This window comes from Vespa mandarinia, chromosome 10 (genome assembly GCF_050613455.1).
Source record: "Vespa mandarinia isolate Hongniang chromosome 10, ASM5061345v1, whole genome shotgun sequence".
NCBI lineage: Eukaryota > Metazoa > Arthropoda > Insecta > Hymenoptera > Vespidae > Vespa > Vespa mandarinia.
The window spans coordinates 3,547,966-3,557,500 of record NC_140819.1 but is presented as its reverse complement, the minus strand read 5'-3'; the positions used below and the strand labels follow the sequence as shown (position 1 = coordinate 3,557,500).

General features: G+C 37.7%; 1 protein-coding gene across 11 annotated transcripts in view; it reads right to left on the bottom strand.

The window, feature by feature from the left end:
• Nrx-1 (neurexin 1) overlaps positions 1-8,392 on the bottom strand; it is a 261,548-nt gene extending 253,156 nt beyond the window's left edge. For all 11 annotated transcript variants that reach the window (XR_014982659.1, XR_014982660.1, XM_035876972.2 and 8 more), the window contains exon 1: positions 6,362-8,392. Coding sequence is in view for 9 of the 11 variants with exons in the window: in XM_035876972.2 (XP_035732865.2) it covers positions 6,362-6,988 (627 nt within the window). In the remaining 2 variants the exon portion in view is untranslated. The remainder of the gene's footprint in view (positions 1-6,361) is intronic.
• Between the last annotated feature and the right edge of the window lie 1,143 nt (positions 8,393-9,535).

Below are 9,535 nucleotides of genomic sequence, written 5' to 3'. Positions count from 1 at the left end.
TGTAAAAACGATAAACGGTGGGTGGATTGTGGAGGGCGAGGTGAGGTGGGTTTGGGGGCGGGGAGGAGGTAAGCTCGCGAGACTGCCCGACTAAATCATAGACGTCGTAAAAAAAAATTAAAAAGAAAAAGAGAGAAAAAAAGGAACGAATGAAAACAAAAGGGGGAAAAGAAAAAAAAAAAAGAAAGAAAAGAAAGAAAACACTGAAAAAAGGAAAAAAGAAAAGAAAAACAGAAAACTCGAGTAAAAGATCCGATTTAATGCGCTTTGTCATCGTGTCTGGTCATCCTCGAAAATGAAAAAAGAAAGAAAGAAAGAAAAAAAGAAAGAAAACCAAAAAAGGTGGGTATCAGTCATGTAGAAACTAGAACAATATTAAAATGTAATATTTAAATAGTATGAAATTCGTAATAAAATTTGTTTTGGCCCCGTACACAAACTGTACGAATATCATATATCATAAATACATTATGTATTACGTAACACGTCATACGGCCATCGTTTCATCCGAACGATTCAAAGGGAAATGTCTTCTTTCCCCTTCTACCCTTCTACCTATTAATTTATTTTATTTTATTTTATTTTTTCTTCTTTCCGCCCCCTTTTTTCATGAAAGAAGAAAAAGAAAACGGACGTCGCTTGCTATGGAGATAGTTTGGAATCGCAATTTCATTCGGTGAATTTTTTTAATTAAAAAGCAGTTTCAGTCCCAAGGGAACACGGTCAGTTATTGCAGGGATGGCTATCCACGTGTCCATTTAAACGATACTCGAGGTCGGACAAGAGTGCGATACCCGGGCCCGACGACGAAGAGCCGTGTATGAATGACATGAAAATCGTAAAAAAAAAAGAAAAAAAGAAAAAAGAAAAAAGGAAATAAAAAAGAAAAAGGGAAAGATAAAATTGAATTATCTTAACGAAAATAGTTTCTCGTTTATACGAAGCATGTTACGAACGAACGTTCAAACGAGTCGGAAGATGCATTTATTTGACCTTTCAATAACGTAAGAACACGAATTACCGTCCTTTCTAATCTTCATCTTTTTTATTTGCCACCCAGAGCGACGTGATAACGAGCTTTCGAAAAAAAAAGAGAGAGAAAGAGAGAGGGAGAGAGAAATCCTTTAAAAAAGTTCGTAACGTTTATAAAGCGCCAAGAGAAAGGAAATTATCCCTTATTACGTAGTAAAAAAAAAAAAGAAAAAAAGAAAAAAAAAGAAAAAAGAAAAAAGAAAAAGAAAAAGCAAAAGAAACAGAACAAAAAAAATTTATCTCTACTTTTCTGACTTCCTTTTTGCTGCCTTTGATCAAACACGAGCCACAGACATTATTATTATTATTTCTATATTAATTCTTTGTTTAGGGATAAATTAATAGGGAAAAAATACAAATCCTTACTTTCTATATACGATAGATATATGTGTATATATATATATATATATCTTCGTATATAATAAAATAACAAACAGATAGGAATAAGTAAACCAAGAATTCAATTATCTACACCTGCATCGTCCTCGTTATATTTGATACCAAAAAGAGACGCGATATATATACATATATAAATTTAGTTAAATATTAGATAACGTTACGTTTTCGAAATCGCACGTCTCAATCGAATATATTTAAACTCCTATTAATAAAACATATAGAAAGCTTTATGGGAACTCGATATATATATATATATATATATATATATATATATATATATATATATATTTATATGTATATATTTACGATTCTTTTCTCCCCATAGGAAAAAACGAAATAACGAAGGCTGTTTCGTTTTTATATTCAATTTGAAATTAAATGGGACAAACGACAATAGATGGTAGTGGAATTAAAACAAGGAACAAAAAGGCACTTAATTCATAGAAAAAAAAAAAAAGAAAGGGAAAAAGAGAGAAAAGTGGCTCGCCTTTTTCCACACGAAAAACGTTCCTTGTGTATGAAGTACAGATCAGTGTAGACGCGCTCTGTTATCGGCCAATTTCACGCACGAACGTAACACGCAATGCGTGCTCTGCACTCAAAAGCTTGACGGAAAAGAAACCTTCTCCTCTCGTTTCACCCTTACTCTCTCTCCCATCTTTTTTTTTCCTCTCTCTCTCTCTCTCTCTGACTTCCCGCACGAAGCTTTCAGAAATGGTTTGTTGAAATATGTGTATATATACATATGTATATATATATATATATATATATATATATGCACGTGTTTGTCTATATATTACGTGTTATCGTTCAAAAAATATCGCATTAATAAATCGTGCCAATTTTAATGGATGAAAAAGAATTCAAGCTGGACAAAAATAAATGATATCAAATATAAAATCATAATGAATATATATATATATATATATATATATATATATATGCGCATACATATAATTATGAACTTTTCGTTGCATGCTCACAGAAAAAAATCCTCGACGGAAAGTCGTAAATTAAGTTTTCTTTCGTTCGCGCAATCCTGCAGATTATTATAGTAGTCCACGAAATTACACGGAAACTCTTTGAAACGGCACAATTTTCATTCTTTGCCGTTTTTTTTTCTATTTTCTTTTTGTATTTTTATTTTTATTATTTCTCCTTTTTCCAACCTCCCTACCCACATCATGGCCCCCGCCCGCCCACTCCTAAAAAAAAAAAAGAAAAAAAGAAAAAAACGAACGCATAGCGGTGCACCCTGAAAATTGTGAACAGATTTGTAGAGTTTTGTGTGTACCCTGCGCGCTTATGTTTGGAAATTTTTTTTAAAAAAAACATTGATAAATAGTCACGGCAATAAAAAACGTAAAATGATTGTGTACGAATAATTCTTTGATTCATCCTACGTAAATAAATATTAATCCAACTAGTTCCTATAGGACTCGCGTTTGAAGACTCGCATAGATAAATTCCACATCGATATTTACATTCAACGAAACTAATTTTGGAAAATATCATTGAAACGTTTTTTTCTTCTCTCTCTCTCTCTCTCTCTCTCTCTTTCTCTCTCTCTCTTTCCCCTTTCTCTCTGCTCCCTTTTCATTTTTGATTTTTTTTATATATTGCAAAACCACGCGTAGCATAGAGCATCAATTATAAAACGAAAGATAGAAAAATCAAAGAGTCGTTCGTTACACGTGACTGTAAAACACTCGATAATACTGTAACAACAATGCAGCAGTTCATTGCCTTCTTTACAACCTCCGAGCTTACGTGATAATATTTGAACGAGGCTAATTCTCTCTCTCTCTTTTTTTTCTCTCTCCACGATATTAACCGTATGCACAGAAAATCACGATTTACTGAAACGTGCATCGATAACGTTATTAACATAGAAAAATAAATGAGTAAAAAAAGGGAAAGAAAGAAAAGGAAAAAAAATCATTCAGGTACCCTTCCCAGGTGTTAGGTATATATACATATTTGCACGTATATCGTATAGTGGAGATAATAATGAGTGAACGATGTTAATGAGGAGCGCACACGCGTTACCTACGCATATACATATGTAACTGTTCATTTTTTATCATCGTTATGTATCTCCGCTGTTACACCAACGTGGAGTCTAGGCAATGTACATACGTTTATTCGCTCGAACAGCCATGATTCCCAAGCCTCTTGCTTTAGTAGTGGTGGTTATGGTGATGCTAGTAGTATTAGTAGTAGTGTTACTACTGCCACCGCCGTTATAACCAATGGCCGTACATTTTCGTGCTCTAAGTACATTACAGGAATAACGATGGAACAATGATGTTAATGTCTGGCAATCAGTAACGGTCATTTCTACATCAGAATACGCGAGCCAACTCGATTCTATTACCGATGATTATCGTTCCTGTTCGGAACATCCAGAACCACCCTTTTTACCCTCCCTTAAGCCTCGACTCCCGTCATCCTACTTTTCTCCCTTTCCCCCCTTTGTACCTTCCAATCGAATTCGTTCGTTTCGCTCGTACAACTTTTTTAAACTGACCCCGCCATCTTCGAACGTTTTTTTTTGCTTTCGTATTTCTTTTTTTTTTTTTTTTTATTTTTTTTTTCCTTTTTTTCTTTCTTAATCGATAGTAAAGAAAAAAAGGAAGTAACGAAGAAGAGGGAGAAAAATTTACGATTAAACGTTTCGCCGATTTAATGCGATTAATTAGAGAAAATAAAAAGTGTGTATCGGACAGTGTGTAACTACAAAAACGCGCTTGATCCAAATAAACTTTCAAGAAAACTTTCCAAATGTAAACTTGTCCCACCGATAAAGTAATTTCTTCGCTTGCCCAAGAGTTTTAAGACGTACAAAGGAGAAAGTTATTTTCTTTAATCCTGCCATCCCGACCATCACCACCACCTTCCCCCTCTAACCCTTCCTCACTTTCTTTAAGCGCCAACTTCCGATCAAAAGCAAATGCCGACGTTCTAATTATTTTCTTTTGAAAATATTAGAGAATTCGTTTATTCCAAAAAGAAAAAAAAAAAAAAAAAAAAAAAAGAAAGAAAAATAAAAAGAAAAGTAAAAAGCCAATTAAATAAAATGCTCACATGTGTAGATAAAATGCATTTAAATTTCTCTAAATAATAATTATAATTATATTAACTTTATATACGTGTATATATATGATTCGCATGTATACAAACAAACAAATACACACACACACACACACACACACATATATATACGTAAAAGTCATGCTGTAGAAAGAGACTCTTCATAATTTTCTGATTATTCTGCACAGTGAGTTGCTCGCCGTGTCTCTCTTTTCTTTGTAAATGAATTATATATATATTTGTGTAATGTATAATGTAAAGGAGCAAAATTTACATGGTATAGTATGAGTATCCCCACAGTACATACACACACACACACACACAAACACATGTATTTAAACATTTTAAGAAATTTAAATGTACATATTTAAATATCTGCGCTTGTAAAAACGAAAGGAATAAAAAGAAAAAGAAAGAAGGAAATAAAGAATAAATAATAAATAAGAATAAAGTACATTTTATAAACGACCTCTTGCAAAAGTGTAGTATTTTGAAAAAGATTAAACAATACTCCCTCCCCGCCCTTTCCCCCTCTTTCCTATCCCATTAATAATCAACTTCGTGGAAATTTATTCATTTCTATGGCGAACGAAAATCACATAATATTATTCTATGCGCTCTGCTTCGTTCGCATTAGGTCTACGAATTGTAAGAGAACGCAACGTAAACGTGCGAGCTTGTTAGATAAGGAGACAAATCGAGAATATCCGTCAGAAAGCATCCGTGGCACCGTTAGAGAAACGTTAGCCTCCCAACGATATAACTAACTCGCTCAGGACGTTATCATCGTCGTTTAATCTGCAGCTTATGCGCGGACAACGTTGCGGGAGTGCGAGCAAGATAGAGGAAGATTTGTCATCGTGAAAGGAATCGTTTTCGTTCTCGAAAGTGGAACGGACAGAAACGTGTGTATATATATATGTGTGTGTGAGTGTGTGTGTGTGTGTGTGTGTGTATATATGTGTGTGTGTATTTATATATATATGTTATAATATCATCGTTCTAAATACTGATTTCGTTTCTAAATGTAGACTAGAACCCTATTCTACTAAATTTTTTTTCTCTCTCTTTCTCCCTCTCTCTCTCTCTCTCTCTCTCTCTCTTTCCCTGTTTTACATATGTATATGAGTAGTCGTATAGTTATAACAAAAGTAGTGCATTTTTCAAACATTACAAGAAAAGCAAGGGTGCATTATCGCAGAACAAAACGGTAAATGGTCTACGCTTAGGGTGAGAACGTGCTTTGCGGGAAAGTTAAAAAGTATGTCAAGGTTGCGAAGCGTGACGATACGTAGGAAAAACGTTTCTCGTCGAGGGAGGATAAAAAGAGAAAGAGAAAGAGAGAGAGAGAGAGAGAGAGAGAGAGAGAGAGACAGAGAAAGAGAAAGAGAGAGAGAGAGAAAGTCGTAAATCGTACGAGGGTGAGAATGAGCGCGCGCACGCAGTGTCACCGACGTTACTTGTCATAGTACGCAAGATGAAAGTATCATGATCACGTACGAATGTAGTGCGTGGGCGAAAATATATGTAGAAGTATATTAAAAGGATAGACGCACACGCGCATATTCCAAAATAAATCAGAGAGAATGAAAATGAAAATAGAATTTAAATTTTGTCTCGATTTTCATTTTTTCATCTGTGAGGTAAATGTTTTTATACAGTTTTATATATATATGTGTTTTATATATATATGTGTGTGTATGTATGTATGTATGTATGTATGTATGTATGTATGTATGTATGTATGTATGTATGTATGTATGTATGTATATGTAGACATGGAAGGTTTTATGAAAGATTCGATAGATCAATCGAATCGATATGTCTCGTTGTTTACCTTGGCGTCACGGCTCTTCATTTCCTGTCTCCTTGGTACCAAACTCTCGGCATCAGCATAAACGAGATTTCTGATGAATCCATTGAATCTTGGTTCAAAGATGACACTCGGCAGAGCTAACAGGGTAAGCTTGCTGTTGTACCAACCGGGCATACCACCGACGTAAACGTCCGAGTTACCGGACAACTTTCCAAATTCAAACTCCTTGCCGCGCGAAGTTGATACGGCGCTGACACCGTCTACCGTCAATGTTGTATTCTCGTTGGATCTGCTTATCTGTACCTTGTGCCAGTGACCGTCACCGAGGTCGTGGCCCACGGTGACGATCTGCGCGCCTCCACCGAGGTTATATCTAAGCCGTAACGCGCTTTCAACTAGTTTAACCTCGAAGAAATCGTAGGTACCACCATCGTCCGTATAAAGTAATAAACCGTTGCCCTGTTCGGTCTTGAACTCGAACTCTAAGCTACCGTTCAATGCGGCGTTCCACTTTCGGAACTGTGCGTAACTAGTCGACGAGCCATCCAAAACGAATGACAACGCTGCCTGTCCGAGTATTAAAAGAGTCATTAATATCAGGGCCATAGCCGCTGCATTTGCCCTTAACATCCAATACTTCGTGTACATTCTCGTCGCTTTCTGTTCTTTCTCCAATCGAAAAGTTTTTAATTCTCGCTATTCCTTTTCGAAAGAAGTAATCTTTCTTGTCCTTTGCTTTCTCTCTCTCTCTCTCTCTCTCTCTCTCTCTCTTGATCGTTATTAAATACTTTTCATCTCGGGTCTCAAAGGATACATCGAAAAAATTCCTTTACGTTACACTTGTTTACTGCCCACCGGCTTCCCGTAGCTCTTTGTTGCTAGAAAGTGCGCGCATTGGCTGCAATCGCACGTGATCACGCACGCGCGCACGCTCACTTTGGTATGCGTGCGTGGGCGTCAGTCAAAGAGAGAAGGTGGACCCAGAGAGAAAGGGCTCCGGGGAGAAAAAGCGAGGGAAAATACGATATGACGGCCGTCAGTGAACAACGTGCTCGTCCTGACTGAGCGACGATTGTTTTTTTATTTCTTTCGTTTTTTCTTCTTCTTCTTCTTTTATATAAACAAATCTACGATATGTTAGATTTCGATGTGATAGACGAATGACTGTCTCGGAGATTACGATTATTATCGAAAGACGTACGTAATCGTTTCGTCGTTTCGTTTCGACAAAATTAAAAAACTTGATTACTTTATTGACGATTCACGAAGGATCTTTTTCAATTTCCTCTTTTTCTGCTTAGAGACGACCTAACCCTTGCAACACCTCGAGACAACTCGTTCTACGTCGCTGACACACTTGCATCTATATTTGTAGTCTTTCTCTCTCTCTCTCTCTCTATCTATCTATCTATCTATCTATATCTCTTTCTCTTTCCGTCTTTTACCCAACGTCGTCGTCTTCTCGAGAGCACTACGGGTTCTCTTTCTCCGCTTTCTCCCAACTTCTACTACTACTACTTCCTCTTCTTCTTCTTCTTCTTCTTCTTCTTCTACTTCTTCTCTCTTTTCTTTCTCTCTCTCTTCTTCTAATTCTCTTTCCACGAGCAACCCCTTTCTTTATGGTCCTATCGACGAGGCACACTCACGATCGCGACGATAAAAGAAGCACCGAGATTCTCAAGTAGATGAGTCTGTCTCTCTCGACTCGATCGAACGCCGTCTTTCTTTTCTTCTTTCTTCCTTCCTTCCTTTCTTTCTTTCTTTCTTCTTTCCTTCCTTCCTTCTTTACTTCCTTTCTTTCTCCCTTTCTTCCTTTATTTCCTTTCTTTTCGTCTATCCTTAACTATTTCTCTCACCCTTCTCCTTTTTCCCTATCTATCTATCTCTATTTCTATTTCTAACTCTATCTCTATCTTTTTCTTTCGTACTCTCGCACATATACGTTCTTCCTTGCACTCCTTGAAGCCTTAGCGACGGTCATCTGATCGCGAACGATGTCATCGCGAGCTGCTTTGACGATCTTCGTTAAGGAGAAAGAGAGATACGGTAGAAACTCCCCCCCCCCGATTGTCCACTATAACCAACCACCTTCCCCACCCCTAGATCAAAAGAAAAAATAAATTGTCGTTGGAACGAACGAAATCACTTTCACTGCGCGAGCGGTAGAAACTCAGAGTATGCGTGGTACGTACGCGTATACACGTACGTACGAACGTACCTACGAACGTGTACGTACGTACGTACGTACGTACGTACGAACGAACGAACGAACGAACGAACGAAAGAACGAACGAACGAACGAACGAACGTACGAATGTACGAACGAACGTACGAACGTACAAACGAACGTATAAACGTGGTCCGACCTAATTGACAAAAGAGAGAAAGAGAGATAACCTCAATGTATTCGAGGGAAAGCTAATTGCAAGAGACAGATTAAAGTTCGGTCAAAGATTTGTATCAGAGTCAAAATGTGTTCCGGGTCGAGCCTCGTTGGAAAGGTCGTCTCCTCAGTAGTGCACGCCGTCGTTCCGACGTACGTTTATTTCGCGATCGATCCGTCTTTCGTGGCCCCGCGTACGCCCCATTTTTTTCCCTTTTTTCCTTCTTTTTTCCTCCTTTATTCCTTTGCACACGTCGACGAGTACGACGACGGAAACGACAACGACAACGACAACGACAACGACAACGACAACGACGACGACGACGAAGACGATGACGGAAACGGGAAAAGGGACGGGGACAACGACGACCGGAACGACGGGGACGACGTCAACGATGACGATAACGACGATAACGTCAACGAACAGCGTCAACGACGATGAGGATATTTTTTCCTCCTTTCCTCCCTTTCGGCTTATCACCTTCCTCCTCCTACTTATTCTTCTTCTTTTTCCTTCTTTTCTTTCTCTTCTTCTTCTTCTTCTTTTTCTTCTTCTTCTCCTTTTCCTCCTCCTCCTCCTACTCCTCCTTGACGGTGCTACGCACCACCGTACGCGCACGCACACTAGTAAGAAACAAACACACGATCGAGAAACACTGAGAGAAAGAAGGAAGGGAGAAGATCGAACTCTCTCTCTCTCTCTCTCTCTTTCTCTCTCTCTTTCTCTATCTGTCCGTCTCTCTCACTCTCTCTCTCTCTCTCTTTCTCTTTCTATCTATATCTCTTTCTATCTCTATCTTTCTCTCCCTCTA